At 35.3% G+C, this 20,950-nt stretch overlaps 2 protein-coding genes across 6 annotated transcripts in view; one reads left to right on the forward strand and one right to left on the reverse strand.

Annotated features, from left to right (window-relative positions):
* dock1 (dedicator of cytokinesis 1) overlaps positions 1-20,950 on the reverse strand; it is a 309,108-nt gene that overhangs the window by 156,947 nt on the left and 131,211 nt on the right. The gene's annotated exons all lie outside the window — the stretch shown is intronic.
* The window catches only part of insyn2a (inhibitory synaptic factor 2A), a 40,877-nt gene that overhangs the window by 5,680 nt on the left and 14,247 nt on the right, over positions 1-20,950 (forward strand). The window contains exons 2-3 of one of the 2 annotated variants that reach the window (XM_088635095.1): positions 5,387-6,593; positions 18,063-18,134. In XM_088635095.1, coding sequence (XP_088491221.1) covers positions 5,392-6,593; positions 18,063-18,134 — 1,274 coding nt within the window. In that variant the 5' untranslated portion in view covers positions 5,387-5,391. The remainder of the gene's footprint in view (positions 1-5,386; positions 6,594-18,062; positions 18,135-20,950) is intronic. The other variant, XM_088635096.1, reaches the window with a different exon arrangement.

Consider the following 20,950-nt stretch of genomic DNA (forward strand, 5'->3'; position numbering starts at 1 on the left):
AGACAGAACCTTTATAAGCTTGAAGACTGATATGATAGAAATACTATAACTCTAAAACTTTTCAGTCATATAGTTTTGCAGTATAGAATTCATCTGTTTCATAAAGAGCTGTAGTGCAATAGGAATAGACAACATCCCCTGCTAAAGTACATAAGGAGATTTAAGAGGATTACTTTTGCAATTTTAGAGTTGATGCATAATTCATAATCCTCCAGATCGCTGGGGCCAAATCATCAGAAAAGAACCTTTGGTTATGAGTACCATGGTAAGGGTGATATTCAATTTGGTGAGGAAAAGTCAAATTCTCAAACAGGTAGCTCTGGAATAACTTAAATCTAGGTTGCTAGAAGCTTTAGAATGTCCTAAAACAAGCTTCGATGGATATATGTCTGTTGTAATGGCTATACAATATGTCTTCTTCATAGGGAACAACACTGAAAATGAACACCTGTAATTAAACAGCTTTAATAAATGGTAGAGAAAATTAATCTTTTAAGGAGTCTAGTATTCCTGTTAGTCTTAGGTAGCATTCACCTAAATTAAAAAAATCAGTCCTACGATGTCATCTTAGCAAAACAGCACTTTGCATGCAGTACAGATGTAATGATTGGCAGATTACAGGCAAGCATTATGCCTGCAGCTTTAAGCTCTACACACTTAACTCCCTCCATATAAAACAAAATAACCTATTTTTGAGTGGCTAATATCTGCTACAGACTAATGAAAGACACCTTGGATAGGCAAACATAAAAAGGCAGGAACAATAAAGACGAGTAGCAGAACAGGTTAAGACCAAAGACACATTGAAATATATGAAAATACTACCACCTAAATTTGTTTTATTAAAGTACACAGTTATACTGCATGGTATATTATTCACACAGTTTGATATACTAGATAGAATTATTGTGTTAGAGAAAGGTGCTTTACAAATGCTGTATTTGTATTGGCAATTATCTACAACTGCTTAATAAAAACTGGCTTTACTTCAAAACAAACATTTTGAGTAATCTGTAAATAGTGAAGCTGGTCCAGTAGGTAAATACATCTTTTTTTTTAGCAAGCTGGTGTAACGTCTTGCAGTTCGTCACAGCTCTGACATTTCAACTTCATCTTCTCTAAATGTTTCACTTTAGTTTAATAACCTACTTACCAAACTCGCAGTATATCCCTTTTTAAAGCAATACTTAGTCTTTGAGTCATACGATTCAATGTTATCTGTTTTATAATGGACATTTTAGGTAAAACTGCTGAATTTCTAACCATTACAATTACATTACTTCACTGAAAAATAGTACTGGATGCTCTACAGTACTGCAGTCTGTTATATAGCACTTACACTGCAACCATAAGCTGTCAGTGTGGAGAACCTATCATTAAAGTACTGTCACTGTAGAATTACTTGTTTTTATTTTTCCTATATTTTACTGGGCTATATGTTGTCATAAATGTCAACAAACCTGTTATCACAGAATTATAAATACACCAGGATTCAGATTTGAATGGTTCTTAAGAGTTCTTTACAAAAAAATATATATACATATTTTTCATCTAGATGTTCCTGTGGCTTGATTCATGGCTGCTAATGACATATTTGGAATACACTTCCAAGAAGCATCAGTGCTGCTGAAGTGAGTTTTCAAATAATGCATCAAGTGGCTCTTTTGAAAGCACAATTAAATTAGTTCTTTAACTTCATACACATAATTCAAAAGTGTTCTAAAATAGGAGATCTACTAATAAGCATTTCAATGTACCTTCCTTTACTATTCATTAATAAGACAGTGGTTTCAGTGCCACTGGAGATGTTATTCTCGGGCTAAACAATTCCTTTAGAAAGTCTTATGTTGACACAGCATTTTCTGTTTCACAAACTGAAGTGAAAAATTACAGTTTGCTCTGCCTTAAAACAAGAGGCAATTGCTGACTGAAGTGAGGCTTTTAGAAGCAGCTCTTTATCTTCAGTGAGGTCATCAGTTTGTTAACTGCATATCATGCTTCCATAAGCTATGCAGAGTCCCCTTCAGCCATAATGCAAAATTTTGTCTTAAGCGCCACAGTTACAAAGAGAAGCTTTTACTAGAAGAGAAGTGCTCATCAAATGCATTTATACACAAATAGTATGAGAAGAAAAGCACACAAAGGAGATTAAAACACAAAGGGAGGCAATATACAAAATCACCAAATGGTGTTTTGTACCTCATATATTCAGATTTGATTAAACAATTATTCAGGCAGTCTCAAAACTGTTGATCAGCCTAAACTATAATCCAGAGAAAATGTCTCTGAAACATTTTTAAAGAAATGCTAAGTGAAACCAAAAAGTTGAAGTTTTAAAATCCTGAGTGTCCACACATGGAAGCAGTAAACTTACCTATTAAACATACATGCCAAGGGGGAAAAGAAAACACACATACTGTAACACAAAAAGCGCTGTTTATACCAGCGTACAAGTGCGAAAGGATCAGGAGAACGTGCTTCAGACAATGTGCCTGCTTTAAAGAATAAGGTGTTAAAGCAACAGCCCAAACACAAAGAAACAATTGAATAGCCCCAGACAAAAAGCCTAGTATTGAAGGTTTTGGTGGATACAGATTTTGCATCTCTTAGCTTAGCAGAAGAAAAGACGGTTCGGTCAAGAGCGTGAGGACTGAATAATTGTTTTCAGAATACCTATTGTAGAAAAAAAGCATTGCCTGAACACGTGTAGAGTTCTGAACATATGTAGACTTTTCAATAACTTTCAACAGTAATAATTACATATTAGGAGAAAATAGAAAAGTTACAGTGCCTGAATACTTGCTGTAGATTTAGCACACTGCACTAAACATGAGGTAAACATCTAGGACCAAGAACTAGATCTGAAAAAGGAGAGAAAACATCTAATGCTTGTTGCTAAGATACCATGAATTTCAAATCCACTATAATAAAAAAAATATCGTTCAGCATATAATCTAAGGACTCGCAGTTTCTTACATAATTAGAGAATGGTGTTTCTGCTTAATTATAGCTATTAATGAAGTAACATTTTTGAAGCAACCATACCACCAATTAATTTAAAACAAGTGTCTCAGCCTGAATTTTTCAACATCATACATAATGAAGGCTTCAATACAGATCAATTATTTCCAAGGATGCATTATTCAGAGGAGAAAGGCAAATAAGAATTGATATCAGTAAATCTATGACATTACTAGAAAAAAAAGGATGAACCTATAAGCTAGAAATATACAATAACATTGATGCAGGCTATCAAAATTAAACCACTGTACATCATGATATTTCACCACTGCTTATGCTACAGTTGTCTTAACTGAACCATTTTTTAATTTCTTTACTTTTCAAAGTGGGTTATTTATAACAAGGTTTAATAAACCCTCAAGAATGTTTTTTTTTATATTTATAGAAGGTGTTAAACCACAAAAAGCTAGTATGATGTCTGCAAGGCACTGAAGCCTGAAGAAATGGTTTAATTCAGGTACTGGAGCAGTGAATTGGGCGCTACTGAAGAGCCCAATTCAAGAACAAAATAGAGAAAGTAAAGTTAGGCAATAAATGATGTAACAAAGGTAGGATCAAAATCAAAATGAATTCTCATATTTCTGAATTTTTAATGTAGTATAGACAGATTGCAGTAAGAATATTAACTCAGTTAAAAAACGTTAATTGAAATTTCAGTATTAAAACAAAACATTTTCACTATAACAAACAATAGGACTTGACATATATACAGTTATTTTTATGTATTTATATATACCTTTCACTTAAGGGCAAGGTGAGGATAACACTTATTGATCAGTTAATCTGAGCTTCACTCTTTCAAATCACTCATCATCTCCTCAGTCATTAAAGAGAGGGGTAGTTGCTATTTATCATTATTCTTCACTCATTAAGAAAAACACTCCAGGTGCAGTTTCCACAATTGTCAGAGAGCCAAGAGTGTGATTGCTGATAGAACTTGGGGGGTTTCTGCCCGCTGGCTCTACACAATGAATCATGCACACCTGCATCTAGTTAGCAGCACATATTTATTTACAAAGAATAAATGCCACTCACTCGCAAAGAAGGTCCTCAAGACAAGACTTTCCTGTCCTTTCCTTCACCTAAGCACAAGTACAGTGCGTAAAAAACATGTTTATAAATCAAAGCCCTTAATGATAAAGAACCATACAATAATTGGACCACCCTTGTCAGCTGTGTACTACTATGAGATGATGTGGTAAAAACGAACAAAAGATTTTGGAAGCTATGGATTATTTTGTGCATAAATATGATAAAAAAGGGAACTTAAAAGCTCAAATTCTGAATCATGGCAATCCAGTTAAATTTCAGTCAACTTCAAGGAAAACTGCACTTATGGATTTTTTTTTTTATTTCTTACAGGCAATAATTTAATCCACTGAAGAAACTTGAGAATTTATTGTTTTCAGAAGAATGTTTAAGAAGTGACAAAAACGGAATATAAATACCTGTAATCTGTTTGATAGCATGCAGTTCTCAGAATTCACAGAATGACTAAGCAACAATTAATTTGGTACTGCCTAAAATGTCCCATTGATTGATCTGTGGTCATTTGCCTTCAGTGAAATTGCCATCAAATTCCAATGAACTGACCTTTCTAATGAAAGTTCATTGTGAACAAATGCTGCAGAAAGATAAATAATACTTTACAATTAGAAGCAGTAATGCCAAAGAAAAGTACTGCAACAAAAGGATTCAATAAATCAGAAAAGTGACAGCCTAATACATTATGGTACGTTAAAGTCATTTAATATCTTAAGATGATCCCCTCAGATGTTTAGGATGAATTGCTGTCTAAGCTCTTTACTTCGGTATGACTTCATGACTTCAGATCCTCACAAGCACTACATCAGGAGACTTACATCAGAGATTAGTTTAATTAAGTACACAATCATAATGTCTGTCTTACCCAGCTAGAGTCAAAAGCAAGATGCAAGAAATCCTCCAAGGTGAACACATGTATCCAGTAAAATCATATAGTAAATTTATAACTTCTGTTTTTAGTAATTGTACTATTTTTTTACATTTTCAGAATTCAGTTATGAAGTTTCATCTGGTCATTACAAACACAAAGGCTGCAAAAGTCTGATCTTGCAAGAGCTGTTCTAAAAAGACTTCTTAATTGACAGTAACACATAGAAAAAGCTCTTTAGAAATCATTTTTCTTGGAAAATAAATATCTTCAAATTCATGTGCCTTTAATGTCACCTGTAATATCAATAACGTGCTTTGAGAATTCTAAGACTTCCAAAAGCAGCCATGTCTTTAAGGCATTTTCTGACAGCAGATGAGAGAAATACTATGCATTTTTTATCCCCATACTTCAACTTGCTCGTTAACACTGCACATTTTTTTCTCCTCATAGAAACCATGGTGAGCAAGGAATCCAGTAAATGCCTGCTCACAAACTCAGAGTCAGAGACTGAGGCTGCTGCATCACTGGCCTTGGAGATGAAATACTCCCTGGATCCCAACCGGCAGATCAGAAAGCGGAATAAGGCCCTGCAGGTAAGATTCAAGGACATCTGTGAAGCCCAGAATGAACAAAGGGAGGCAGCCCAGCAATCAGAGCGGAAGAGCGCAAAGCCCATCTCTTACAAAGTGGCGTACCGCAAATATATGACAGTGCCAGCAAGGCGGTCCATTCCCAACGTCACCAAGAGTACCGGCGTGCAAACTTCTCCTGACCTTAAAAAGCGCTATCAAACGTTCCCGTTTGAGCGCAAGAAAGGACACACTATTAAACATGCTGCAGCCGTGGAAGGTTTTAAAAGTCACAACAATGGATTTGTAATCGACGTTAAGGGTAATAAAGACAAAGAAAGCTCAGGGGAGGCTGCTCAGTGCAGCAGGAAGGTCAGCGATCAAAAACAAGCGATGTTGACTTCACATACTAATGACTGTGTAACAACAGTTGATCAACATTCCAGTGGCAATTGTTCTGATGGAACCACATGCATAGACTCCTTGTTGGTCAGCTGTTCTAAAGAGACTCCCTGCCTCCCAAACCCCACAGACTCCAGTATAGAGGCAGATTACCAGATTTGCAGTGTTAAAACAAAAAACCATAAAGGATTACAGCAAGGAGAAAAGGACCCTAAACCATCTGCAAAGAGGCAAATGCTAAACTTTGAGGAAACCTCTACCAGACCCCTGCAGGACACGGGTGCAAAGGTGATGGGTCCTATTGCCTGGAACTCTTTAACACAGGTGGAATGCTTGGAAAGTCCTTCAATGAGGGGTAAACGTAAGAAAGGGCTGCAGCTCAATGGATTGCAGACACAAATATTGTCTGGTCAGGCTTGCTCCATACAGACTCAGTGCCACTCAAGTAAGTGCACTGATCAGCCTCTACAGATCCAGGCTGCTCCTGCCATGGAAGGTCAAACATGCCAGAGCAGTGCAGTGGCTGTGAGTGAAGCCTGTCAGCAGATTGTGGCCGTCGCACAGGATGGGGACCTAAAAGCACAGCTACAGGTCATGGAAAACCTGATCAGTTCCAGTCAGGAGACCATTAAAGTGCTGCTAGGAGTCATTCAGGAGCTGGAGAAGGGGGAAGCTCACAGAGAGGGGTAAGATATTCATAATCCCTTATGGAGCAGCTCAGCCTCAGTACCTTAAGCACAAATCTTTTAATAAATAGCTTCTTTGTATCAGTAATGGAACATGCATGTTTACTGTGATACTGCTCTAACTTAACATCAATATTTTTCACCTGCTCATCCTGGAAAGCCAAATCATCCACTTAGTAAAAGGGAAGAGCTTTTATTTACTGTGTCTTTACTCAGATCTCTTGCATTAAAATAAAAAAATGAAAGAACAAAAGCTGAATTTGTGTACATTCAGCAACCTAAAGTGAACTACTGCAACTGAGTGTGAAAATGTAATCAAGTGTGAACCAAACAGCACGGGTAATCAAGGCACAGTGAAGGAGTAAGATTGCCCTCCCCAGTTCACTGAAGTTACATGTTGCACTACACAACACAGTCAACCACTGCACAGTGAACAAACCAATGACATACAGTAGGAATTTCAGAGGAGTGGGGTCCCTTAGTGCTACTATGAGTAAATAGTGTGCTTGAAGTGTGTGATCTTCTAGATCATGTGATGCAATTGGCAAATGTGCATTAAAATTATTGCTTGTTTAGGGAAAAATGCTGGATACATTGTGTGTCAGTCAGGCAATTTTTAAGTACTTTCTCCTCCCTACCCTCCTCTCACTGTCTGGCCAGGTAAAATGCCAGTGCATCCCCCATTTCTCTTTATGTCTGATTTTTCACTTTTTATATGACTTCTGTGGGATTTCTATGACTTTGTTTTTCAGTTGTATTTATTGTAAAACATCTAATGTACACACAGTTAAGACCTTATTTTCACATTGACAGGTGATGAATCATTTCACCTGTTGATGGTTTGCTTAATAATGAAAGTATATAATTAGGGACACTACCCAAATGTACTGCCTCAGCCCATTGTTAACACAAACATGGATGATAAAACACATTTGCTTAATCATACCTGTGGGCGAATTCCGTTTCCCTACATGTGCATCATTTTTGGAGAGCAGTCCACAAAAGTGGTTTATGATCTCATCTGGGAGCATGTGAACATGCCTATATAACGCACATTGTGCACAAATGAGTGTTGTGTTGCAATATTTATACATTTTGTTTAATGTTTCACCTTTCTGTTAAAAGAGGGAAAATGTTTGAAGCTGCTGGCTCAATACTACAATGCAGCATTTCTCAACTACAGTTCCTAAGACACAGGCACTTACACATCTCACAGGAACAGTTTTCAGTTCTTTTCAAGTGCCTTCTGAGCAATGTGAAGGATCTTTATTAAAACTGCCTGTTCAATATTCTTTGTCTTGCTGTTCAGTACATTGTGTGCTATCTAGACTGTGGAGAGCTTAATCTTACCATGCTGAATCATGCATTTGAACATTCAAATTCATTTTGTATAAATAACCATTAAAACAGGAAAACAGAAAATCTATGTTGATATCACCATTGACTTTTTAGCAAATTAAATACAATTGTTAGCCATTAATCTGAAACTTTAAAAATCCCCAATTACATTATTTCAATGGTTAAGCACACTTGTTAAACACAACAGAACTTTGGAAACAATTTAAAAAACACAATAAACACACACATATAAACATATTTGACCATAAAAAAAATCCAATCCCTAATATACCTCATGGCATAAAATGCATCAGATAATGTGCTGAAAAATGAGATATATCTTCAGGAAATCAGCTTCCACTCTGTCGTTGAAGATTCCCCATCCCCTTGGGTGACATAGAATAAAATGACCCATTTGTCATTACCTGTCAATAGCTCCAAAATGTAAAATACAATTGGCTGAAACCTGTCCCCTTTGGCCTTGTATATTCTCCTTCATCTCCCAAGGAGATGCCAGAAAGAATATTACCCCTTCCCCTCCCCACATACAAAACACCCTGTAGGATAATGAAAATTACTACAGAAAAAAAATTATCCTCACTCCTTTTCAGGCATACAATATCACTGCTTTCAAATTTCAGCATGATAAAAAAATATATATTGTCAATCACTTTGTGCATAATGATACTATTCTACTTTAAAACATCAGTAAAAGCCATTTCTATCATTTTTTTTAAATCCTTTGATTCAGAGCTTTAACCACCTCAAGGTCATTTTAAATATCTATAATTAGGAGCCCCAACCTTACACACCTCACAGTCATTCCACATGTGCATATGCTCTCTACCTCCCATTACATACTTTTCTTCAATCTTCTGCACTCAGAATACATTCCAATGAATTTTAATACCCGTTAAAAGGGATTTAATCTCACAGGTGAAGAAAGTGCACTCATTTTTTTCAGGTAAAGGCTATGATTCTCTAAAACCAGAACAGATGTTCTGTTGTCAACATGGGGTGTCCGACGCAAAACCTCCAATGAACTGTTTCATCTGTCTCTCTTTTTAATCTATCTGACCCACTTCAAAAAATAAAAGTTCACTCAGGAAAAAAACATACTGTCTATTTTTGGTAATTTGCAATGAATAACCAATTCCCTATTACTTTACAGGGTTTTATTTAAAAGAAATCAAAATGTTCATGTTCTGAATAAGGGTCTGTTCACACTGGAGTTTTTTTTTGTACACAGTACATTTCAGTTTGGAGAACAGAGTGAGTATCAAACTTCAAAGTCAATCACATCTAACCTAGATGTAGACTACCACATAGAAAACTGGTAGAAGTCTAAGTCTATTTTGGAAATAAATATGAACAAAATGATCGACACACCTTCGTTTACAGGCAGGCAATTCTATGATATGAGCCCTAAAAAACAGTTATCCCAACACTACAGAAAATGTATTATGCAGCAATGTCCAAGGAAACTTGGATGGGAGAGGAGGCAGAAACATTTTTAGAAATATGGAGAGAAAGCAAAATTCAGATTGAGCCTGATAAAGCACACATTTATTTTTTCTAAGAGGTTGAAAGAGTAAGGAGTTATTGAGAACCTGCTAACAATAAAGAGACGAAGTAAACGGAGATGCAATAAATGTATTTCACACAAACACAAACAAGAAAAAAATTAACAATGTGTGCCATTTGGATGATACTTTTATCTAAAGTGACTTACATTTTTACCTGTATGTTATAAAGATGTGTTTTGCTAAACCAATCCAAGCAAAGTAACATAAGGGTAGAACAGCAGCAACCAAACAGGAATTTGAACCTACAATCTTCTAGTTTTCTTTTAGTTATGAGTCAAGTTATTGCCCTAAGCCCTAACAATAAAGAAACAGTAAACGAAGATGCAACTGCTACTTTAACAAAGTACAGTTAAGTGCAAATCAGCTAACATATTGATTATCACTGATGCAAACCAAATGAACCAAACCATTTGGTTTTGCTTGAAACAAACTCGATGATATAAAACATTTTGAAACAATGGATAATAATGCCCCAAAATGGAAAAACCCATCCAGCTTATTTGAGTATATAATGTTGTAATGATTCATACAGGTGCAAGGTAAAATGGTTAAATCAGGATTCATGAATCTCTCTAATATTACAGAGGCACATCCATTAGACTAACTCAGTTAGTAACTGCTTGAGAAGCAAAAGATGTTCTTCTTTACAGGTTTGATACCTCGTCAACAGAGCACGCTTTGGAACATTAGCAGACGTTATCAGACCATGTCTTTACATTGTAAGGTTCTCTTCAAACCCATGTCCTGGACAGTGTACTGGCAAACGTCCAAGAAACTGATTAGAACTTAGCTAAATTGAGTTCTAAAAGATGAAATTGCTGTATTCACTTGGAAGATCGTTATCGTATGCATATCCATTAACAGGTAATTGATTGCCACTTGATGAATTGATTGACAGTAGGTTACTGGATTTCAGTGTGAAATGTTGCTTCAGAGCTCTATCATCCCTCTAAAGGTAATTCACATACAGAATAATCTATTTACAGATTTCATATTTCCAATTATAAGAGGCTTACCTAGCACAGTAGCATAACATCCTTCTTTGGAAAAATAAATGTTAACTACATTGCAAACTATCCTGTACAAACTATCGTATCCCTTTTGTGTCCTCTTTTTTTGCAATTTCAAGGCTTCTGTGTCCAAATATGTTGGTTTTTTTTGTCTTGTACAATAATACTAATGGCTCTGTCAACATGAACATTAGTTACAGTCATTGTTTTCTGAAATTTGAGTTGTTCAATAACTAAGCAATGCCTGCAGGAAGGAGGCAAATTGTAAATACAATTATGCCTATGATATTACTGCCTGCTTGGTAGAGGTTTCATTTTTTACACCAAGGAACTGCTTGAAACAGATGGGTCTGTCTTTAAGGATATGTAATCAGAAACTGTATATAAATGTATATAAAAATCTTTCTGATCCAATGCACTACTAGAAACCTACCATTTTTGTTCCTTTGTTCACAAATGCAATTTCTCACAGTAAATCAGAGCTTTACTCTGAGAAAACAGAATCTTTACATGGATTTTTGTTATGTTGATTCATGCTAGGCATTAAAAACTTGACAACTGAGTTTACAGCACTGTTCTTCCACAAGATAAAAACTATACTTTAATTTAGATCTACTCCCAAATTCATAATTTGTTTCCTAAGTAATTCAATTTCTTGAAAACCATACTACATATCTCGCATTATCCAATGGCATACTGTTAAGACTAGAAAAGTGACTAGGTGTTATTCACCTCTACCACACAGTTCAGCGCAATTCTCAGCTTAACTTCTAAACTTAAGCATATTCCACAGCCTTGTAAACCTTTTATTTTCACTGATTCAACTGATCTGAAAGCATTCCATACAAAAAATGTATTAAGATAGAATTAGTATTCTGTATTAAAATACACACTGTGCAAAAAGTCCTTAGAACATATTAAGAGAGGGGAGAGGAGAGTGTAGGTGACTTTACTACATTCCTTGACTCCCCATCAACTTTATTGATCTAAACATGATGCCAGGCAGAGATGGAGGTCATAGTGCTGACCCTGTGATATTAGAGGTCAGCACTTCTATGTTTGTATGGAAAGCCACAGTGACGATCAATAATTCCATATGGCACTCAAAAACTAGGATTTCGTCTCACAAGCATCAGACTAGTGTTGTGACTTGTGACACCAAAACCTCTGACAATAACCACGATCTTATAATGATGAGATTAACATCATCATTTAAAAACCCATTTAACCTTTAACCATTTTTCAACTTTTCGGCCAACATTATTTATCTAAAAAATGTACAGATATCCTGTATATTGATACTTACTTACCGTAAGTGTAAACTATGTTGAGTGATTTGTTCAGTTAGCCCAGAAAAAAATCTGTACAAAATACATGTGCATACCTTAAAAGTAAATGTTACTCTACTGTATATACAGTATACAGAATGTACAGAGAATGTTAAAACTCTCATCAGTGAAAGCAAACTGTTGAACACTAGAGCCCGTTAGACCTATATCAGCCCTCAAATCACTGCTTAAAAAAGATTGAAAGGTGGCACTTGTGTTGCGTTAGATGTCACTGAAATAGTATCTTCATTTAATATTATTTATAGTCTAATAATCATGTTTCTTGAAAATATAAGATTTTATGTTGCATAAAAATATCAAATCCAACACATTGCCTAGCTACCATTTTAAAATGTAACATGGCTGTAGAGTTCTTTTTCTGAAAAGGGAATTAAATGCCATGAATGGAGCCTGGATCCATTAGACTGAAAGCTCCTGCATTAGACCACTATGTATGGTACTTCAAGAACAGTACTGTAACATTCATGTATTGGAAGCCCACTTCTTTAAATCCAATTAAAATGAAATCACATAACTAAAGGGTAATTTTGGTAGCTGAAAATAAAAAGAAACTACCCAAATATAATAATGTTCCTGAGTGTTATTACCAATATTAATTTATGGATATAAATATAATACAGTGGTGAGAAAACGTTTGTGCCTCTTTTAGCAGCAACCACCTCAACCAAAAGTTTCCTGTAGCTGCTGATCAGTCCTGCAAATCGGTTTGAGAGTATTTTGGTCCATTCCTCTTTACAGAACTGTTTCAATTCATTGATATTTTGAGATGTCTTGCATGAACAGCTTGCTTCAGGTCATGCCACAGCATTTCAATGGGGTTAAGGTCAGGACCCTAACTTGGCCATTCCAAAATACAAATTTTCCTCTGTTTAAACCATTCTGTTGTAGATTTACTCCTGTGTTTAGGATCGTTGTCACGCTGCATGACCCAACTTCTATTAAGCTTCAGATCATGGATGGATACCCTGACATTCTCTTGTTTGCTGATATGATGTGGAGTTCACTGTTCCCTCAATGATTGCAAGCCATCTAGCACTGAGGTGGGAAAGCAGCCCCAAACTATGATACTCCCTCCACTTGCTTCACAGTTGAGTTGAGGTTTTTGTGTTGGCGTGCACTGTCTTTTTTTCCTCCAAACATACTGTAACCATGTGCAATATTGTCAAAAGGTTCAACTTTTGTCTCATCTGTCCACAGAACATTGTTCTAGTAGACGTGTGAAACATCCAGGTGGCCTTGGGCAAACTTGAAATGTGCGGCAATGTTTTTTTATTGGAGAGCAGTGGTTTCCTCTGTGTTATCCTGACATGCACACTCTTGTAGTGTGTTTCTTATTGTGGGGCCATGAACATAGACATTAGCCAGTGCAAGAGAAACCTGCAGATCCTTAGCTGTTACCTGCTCGAAAATTGTATGGCTCGCTCTTGTAGTGATTTTTGTTGGATGACCACTCCTCGGGAGAGTAGCAAAGGTAATTAATTTCTTCCATTTGTACACTATCTGCCTGACTGTGGATTGATGGAGGACTAAGTCTTTAGAAATGCTTTAGTAACCCTTTCCAGCCTCATGAGCATTACTCTTCTTCTGAGGTCCTTGGAAACCTCTTTCCATTGGGGCACATTTCACTTTGAGAAATCTGTCTTGTGAAGAGCAGACTCTGTAAACAAACTGTGGAGGTGTTTTATATGGCAGGGCACCTCAAACTCCCACCTGAATGTCATCTCACTGATTGGAACTCCTGACTCCAACTAACGTCTTTAAAAGTGAGCATCACATACTTTTTTCCCCAGCACAGAGAGCGAATGTTTCAACAATTTGTTCAATTTAGACAAGAAAAAGCAGAAACGTTTGTATATTATTTGTTAAATCAGATAGTATTTATCGATTATTATGACTTAGATGAAGATCAGATCACACTTTAGGAGCAATTTATAAAGGAATACAGATGATTCCAAAAGTCTTCACAAACTTTTTCTGCATATGTATATAACTGGTAGTGGTAGGTTAAAATGAAAAATAAGGTACAAAACACTACAACACATTCTTGTATCATATTGTATTGTATATTGTATTGTATCAACTTGGTCACTTACTCCAGCTATTTTTGAAAATCTCAACTACTTGTTTTAAGATTGGTTTACTTATATTTCCCAAGAAATGCAAGTTTCAGATTAAAAACAAACAAAATATCATTGAAGCACTAACCACCAAGGCAGAGCGGGGCTTGAAGGGACCAAGGAAGCAGGGGCCATGGAATTCTGGGAGGTGCAGTTTTTGCGGGCAGTGATTGCTTCAGCTTTCCCAATCTTCGACTCTATTCTTTCTCCAGAGATGTGTTATTATGGAATTATTTGTTCCTTCTCTGATTTACTTAATGTCCTAATTACATATTCCCTAAAATATGACGATGTGTTTTTTCCAACTTTTTTTGTACATTTTAATATCCCATTACTTAATTTTAATTAATCTGAAACCAATTATTACTGTTGTCAACTACTCTCATGTCAACTACGTGACTTATAAATTAAAGTTTATACATAGGACTGTAATTATATCTATTTTATTTGGTTTGCATTATACAAAAAGAGTAATATTATGAATTTGCCAAAATGAATTAATATTTTCATTTTTAAATGTGACTTTCGTGAAAGAAAGGTAGTACCACAAGGTGTTTTTTTGTGATTTCACATTTGATAGATATTTAATTTTAGTTCCTCTTTATAAAATAAACTTAAAATAAGTATGGGTTAAGGGACTTATGAAGTTCTGTATGTCCATGAATTGTTTTTATAGTGTGTGGCACAACCCCTCCACCGTACATTTTTCACTACATTCATATGGGGGCTGCCCCTGTGTTCCTAGGTGCAAACTTTTCAAACCTTCACTGAAATGCTCCGAGACTTCTTGCATCCCTACAGATTGTGATTCTGATTTAGGCAATCGATTTGTAAACTGTAAACATTGTTAACCTTTCTGAAATTCTAAAATAAATGAAAGCTAGTAAACTAGTCATGCTTGAAGATCATACCAATTTAGGAGGATGAGGAAACAGAAACAGAAAATTCAATTTATAAAAGATTTTGATAAAATTCACATCTGGGTAACAGCTAGTAGGTGATAATTAATGTAGATAAGAGCAGGGTTTTGAAATTGTTTTGAGGCACTTACTTTAAATGCTGGGGTAAAGCCCACAGAACTCTACTATACAGTATATAGTGAACAATGCATTGATTCCTATCCCCTAGAAATGTTATTGTTTTTATGTAAACAGTACTGAAATGTATAAGAATAAACGAAAATACTAAAGTCTGTTCAACTATTCTCGGTTTACCCAATCCTGTAAAGATGAAATGATTATCAGAGTGTACCAAAGGAGCAGAAATCAAACTTTTGCCACAAAGCCAAAATACTTATGACAAAATGTTTTTGATTAATAAAATGCTATTTTTTTTTTAGTGTTTCTCTATAATTTTGTGTAAGTTTTTGTTCAGTGTTTTTTATTAATAGCATTTAATTAAAAAAATTTTTTAAAGACTTCTGGTTCATTTGGTTTCACTTCTTCAGTAAGCAATTATAACATCAGTAATCTTAATTATTTGTTGACGGCACACCAGTATGCAGAGGCACAGGAAATTTAAGTCTTTGCCACACCACTTGGCAGTGTTACAGATTAGTGTAGTGCTGTATCTGACAATTGGGGAAAAATAAGAACAAACTGTTGCACATGACCTATGTAGAACGCAGTGCCTACTGTTGCATGCCTATGGACACCTTACGCGTTATAGATGGCTGTATCTACAACAAAAAAGCACAGATATTTTCCCTTTTGTGGTTTAGTAAACCAGACTGCTTGGCCACTAGGATGTGTTTCTGCACTACAATGTTCCAGATCTACTGTAAGTAGGGATGTAAATAATGTTTTAAGAAATCAGTTAAATATTTGACGTTTACCAATTAATCATTTTAATCTTAGTTAACCATAAAGACTTTAAATACTCATATACTGTATACTTTAAATCATCGTTAAAAAACATCTACTGACACCTAATCTAACATAAATTGACATAAATGATGAGTTACAAAAAAGTAAAAGAGCTCTTCATGATTATAAGAGGAGGCACATTCTGTAGAATAGTTACTTTTAAAATAAACTGCAATAAAAATGTAAAGTTTTTAAGGATTGAGCATATTTCATTGAGATGCACACTTATGATAGCTTTCTTTTGAAAAGAAAAATGAATGTTCTTTTTTGAGTAGTTTTGAAATGTGTTTGTTTCAGAATATTTTATTTTATAGAAATCTAATGCAGTACTTAACATATTTAGTACACATCTTAAAAATATATAATACAGTATTGCAAAAGTTACAAATAATAATGACATAATTCTTAAGGTTTTCAAAGAATGAACAAATACTGTATATTTTTTGGAACAGGTATCGGCTGTGGAGCCTTCTTCAGGTGTCAATATATGCTCTTTTACCTGGGAAGCCATTAAGTATTTATTATTCTATTTACTCCATGAAAGCTTTCTTGAAATGTTTTATTGTGGCACCGCATAAAATAAAGATGCAAAACAAGTTTGAGCCCTGCCTTACCCAGGCTCTATGACAAAGTGTGGTCCCCCCCGTACATCCAAAGAGCAATGAAGATTTTATATTGTATCTACACTATCCTGGTTCTTAAGAGGTTTAACATGAACTGATGTGTAAAAATGGTACCGTATCGATTTTTGTTTACCATTTAACCTATTACAACTGTACCATGGATAGGAATAAAAAGGACTAAGTGAATATTCTGAGGTAAAAGTAATACTTAAGGTACATCAGAAGGCTCAGTATGCAGAGATTTAAAGCTCTACTTTATATAATCCATTTGATTGCACATGAATGCTTTCATGCAGATTATTTTCATATGATAAAATTCATCCTGTTCATTTCTCATTCTACAGTATCTTCTAATAAGACAGTCAGGATGGAACTAGATAAACCAACAGAGGATTCCTCTGAAATCATTAATCTGACACAGAAGGCCTTCAATATTAATGCAAAGTTGATGTTTGAAATAAACTCCATGTATTTTAAAACTCAAAGTGCAATATCAATTTAAATTGAAGGCTTACAAGCAGATTTTCATTCTGCAATTGTCTGCATTTTTCCTGTCAAATTCTAAAGGCTGTTATTTGATCACATGGGCTTTCCATTGCTGTTTATTTGTCCTTTTCTGGCAAAAATGTTTTTTGTTTTTTCTGGGAGTTTTAAAAATTGTTTACCGCCCCATTAATAAAACAACAATGTTAGTGAAAAGCAGTCACAAGTCAGAAGCTACAGTGCATTAGTATGATTCTTAATATAATGTACTTTTGTATTTCCAAGTTCTAGAGCAGATAAAATGTCTACTATACAGCGCACAATTGAAAGATGAAATTTTTACTTTTTAAATAGAGTGGACAAAAAGCTTTACCCAGGTGTACCTACACTGAAATACCTGCACATTTCAGATTTGAGATTTCTTTTCGACAGCACAAAGCAAATTCCATGCCTTGATTCTTTTAAGTTTACATGAAAAATTATGGTGTTGTAGTTTTTCAGAAACAAACAAGCTGGGACATAGGGACACCATTTATCTTATATTGTACACTCCTGCCCAGTCCCCCTCGTAGTCCATGCCAACAGACTATGTACTCTGTTCAAAAGCATTTTATGTCACATGACTCCCATTACTAGATTGGAAAATTGTTCTGTGACTGAGAAGGGTTGATTCAAATCAAACCCGCTAATGACCAATAACCCGATCATTCAGACAGTCACGACAAAGTCACCACTGTGAATTGGAAGATGGCTCCCACTGGTGTCTCTCAGACCAAGAGTAAGTTTTTTAGAGCTGAAGTGTTTGTGTAGGGGGTGTTGGATGATGGAGATTCTATTTTTTATGTGTGGGAGATGTTATTGAAAAAAAATTGTGCTTTGTAAACTAACCGTGCTTTGCACACAGAAGCAAAGGTATTCAAAGTACAAAGTTATCTTGATCATTGTCCTCATACAGGAATAAGAAAATAAAACTTAATGCAGGCCATGTTTACTTTAAGAGATAGTAAGTAATGACAAACGAGATGAGACAGGGAGCAAATGGGAAAGGAACAACTAAACAAGCCCTGTAATTACTCATTCGCACTCTTATCTTTGCAGCCTCTCCTATCGAACGGGACAGGACACGGCAAACTGTGACACTTGTCGAAACAGCGCATGCATTATTTACAGGTCGGTTTGAAGTTTTCTTTACAATTACTTCATATTCCTTTTTAAGAACACACAAACTGGACTGTATAACTTTCACCCTAGGATAAATCATTCTGTAGCAATGAGGACTGGCTAAACACAATGACAAACCGCAACAAAGTGCGCTGCTAATTCGTGCACACATAAGATAAACAGTCCTAAGACAGAGATCTTGTAAAGATACAAGTAATTCACTTAACCCTTCATTTGTTTTAGCCCGTTTCAGTCATCCCTGGGCTTATAGCTCCTGTTATTTCCTAATTCATTTTCACAGATGCATCTTTGACTTAGGAAATTTCAAAATGAAAGGAAAAATCGCTTACAACCTGATTCAACAAGAAAGAAACACAGGAAATGAGAACAAAATAAACAGAATAAACAAAAGAAAAGTGACAGATGGAGTCAGGCTGGGGTACACTGATTGTATTGCTCGAGTCTTTTATAAGAGATTGTGGAGGAAAATGCTGTTTGATTTGAAGGCACTATCCGCAGATCAAACATGCATAATACTGGTGAGGAATGAATTGTGAAAGCATCTTTTTTGTGCATTTGTACTTGTATTTGTGCTTCTCCACATATACAGCAAAGTTTCTTGTACCCATGTCTTAAAACAGGTTAGCATACACACTGAGAGACATACTGTACATGACTTTCTTAAAACAAATAAATAACAGACATTAGTAATATTAGCATTACCCTTTGGCACTCATATAAAACTCTAGTATTTATTTGTGGTTAGATTTTAACTAAGCAAACAACTGGTTTTAAAAAAAAATCAGTGCATTTTTTATATTCATATAACAGTGGTACAGAATATGACATGTTGCATGTCACAGCACCTGACTCAGTCTTTATTCGTGTAGTCTGGGGATCTCCAAAAACAAGGTGAACCAAACTCCAGGTGCTATGAGGAAATTACCAGCCTGTAAATAATTAAATTTATGTCCCTGAACACACTTTGTGGGGCTCTGTTATGAACTTCCACAACTGTGACAGAGGCTTCCTTTTTAAAAAATCATCCAGCATACAAGATTCTTTGAAAGAAACCATGCAGTGTTAAACAGCTTTGTATGCTCAATTCATCCAGGGCACTGCCTAGCAGCTTTTATGATCTTATGTATGTTTTCTTGATAGATTACTGGGCATACTGAATTTCCTGTCACTACACAGCCTACTGTATATCCATCCACAAGATGTTTAAATTCTTATGTCAGACCAAAGACCCACTTCATATATACTGCCCTCTGGTGTGTAACAGATGCTTACAGACCATGGTGCCCTGTCATGAGGTAATTGCAATTCAAGAAGTTAAGATTGCTTTGAAGGTTAATTTAATACAATTCTTCTAGCTTTCCTACGCTACAGCTCCTGGAGGCCTGGTTTCAAACTTGGGTCAGGTCAAAAGGAAACTTAATGAATGCCAGCCCAGAACAGAAACTTTAATTTAACAAATATTATACAATATCACAAAATCAAACAATAAACTATATGTTTTTCTTCTTCCATTTCCTTTGTGTAAAAATATGCCTTACATAGAGTACATGTGACAATTTTCTAAAAAAAAAATACATTTATAGAAAAATAAGAGCCCTTAAGTTAGAATTTGTTTTCTGAAAAATCAGTAAAAAGTGTTTTTAAAAAAATGCAAAACCTTTCATTTCTCAGTGATATTAGATAAAAAAATATATTAAATATTCCTGCATCACACTGTGAAGTCATACAATGTTAGAGTTTATTATAGAAAATAATTTGCTTAAAAATACAGAATCAGTCTTGTAATGTTTTTTTTTTTCAGTGATGAGGAGAATGAGTCCAACTCATCACTGGAAAAGATCTAAAGAGGCTTGTCTTTCAATGGCCTGAAGGGCTTCTCAGTTAGGGGAATCGTGATGTAATGGAGGCCCTGTTACCACGTGAGGCACTGGTCTAAGAGAAATCACTTGTGTTAGATGTGATGGAATTAGGTTAAGATTGTCAGCAGAAATTCTGAGTTTTGATAGCATAACTCCAAGCTGCTAAAATGAGAATGCTGTATATGAAATAATATCTTACACCACTGTAAAAGTGCAGAATGAGATGGAAAGCTACTGTGCTGAGAGGCATGGCCAAAAAGCACCATCTTAAATTACACACATCCAACTACAGGAAAAAAATACATTCTAAATTTGAATACAATTTGTGCACAAGTCTTCCAGAACACATTCCTGGCAGTGCAGCACTGAGGCGCTTTGTCACTCTTATCGTTTCACTGCATGATATGAAAAAAAAATCATATTTATATGTTATTAACAGCCCTTCTTGGGTTTTGCATTTTTATTATTCAGCCAATATGATGAATAAAATCAAATCTTTTATGTACAAAGATTTAACTATTACAGTATTTGTCAATGTACATTTATTTCACTGGATAAAGACTGTTATTGGATTTGAAGCGTATCATGTTTTGAAGCATTATTTCCAAAGTACATGCAATTGTAAGACTGAGTTTTCTGATGTTTCGTAAATAGATGAAAATGTCATGGTAACAGGCTTTTATAAGCTTTCAAAACTCTGAAGATCTCCTCTTAGTATGTGGCACACAGCAACTGCACAGGGATATGCAGGGAGGAGTATTAAAATTACTTCATATATCCACTACATTTCTAAATGAAATCAGTCACAATCACACAAATGCATAGCCACACTTCTGAAAGCCTTTTTTGAAAATGATATAAAATGACAAAGCCATACAGTACTTCATAGAACTACATACATTTAGGCAGGGCATTCTTCTTGCCATTGTTTCACTATTGTGGAGA

Source organism: Lepisosteus platostomus, chromosome 6 (assembly GCF_059453375.1).
Source record: "Lepisosteus platostomus isolate fLepPlt1 chromosome 6, fLepPlt1.hap1, whole genome shotgun sequence".
Classification (NCBI taxonomy): Eukaryota; Metazoa; Chordata; class Actinopteri; order Semionotiformes; family Lepisosteidae; genus Lepisosteus; species Lepisosteus platostomus.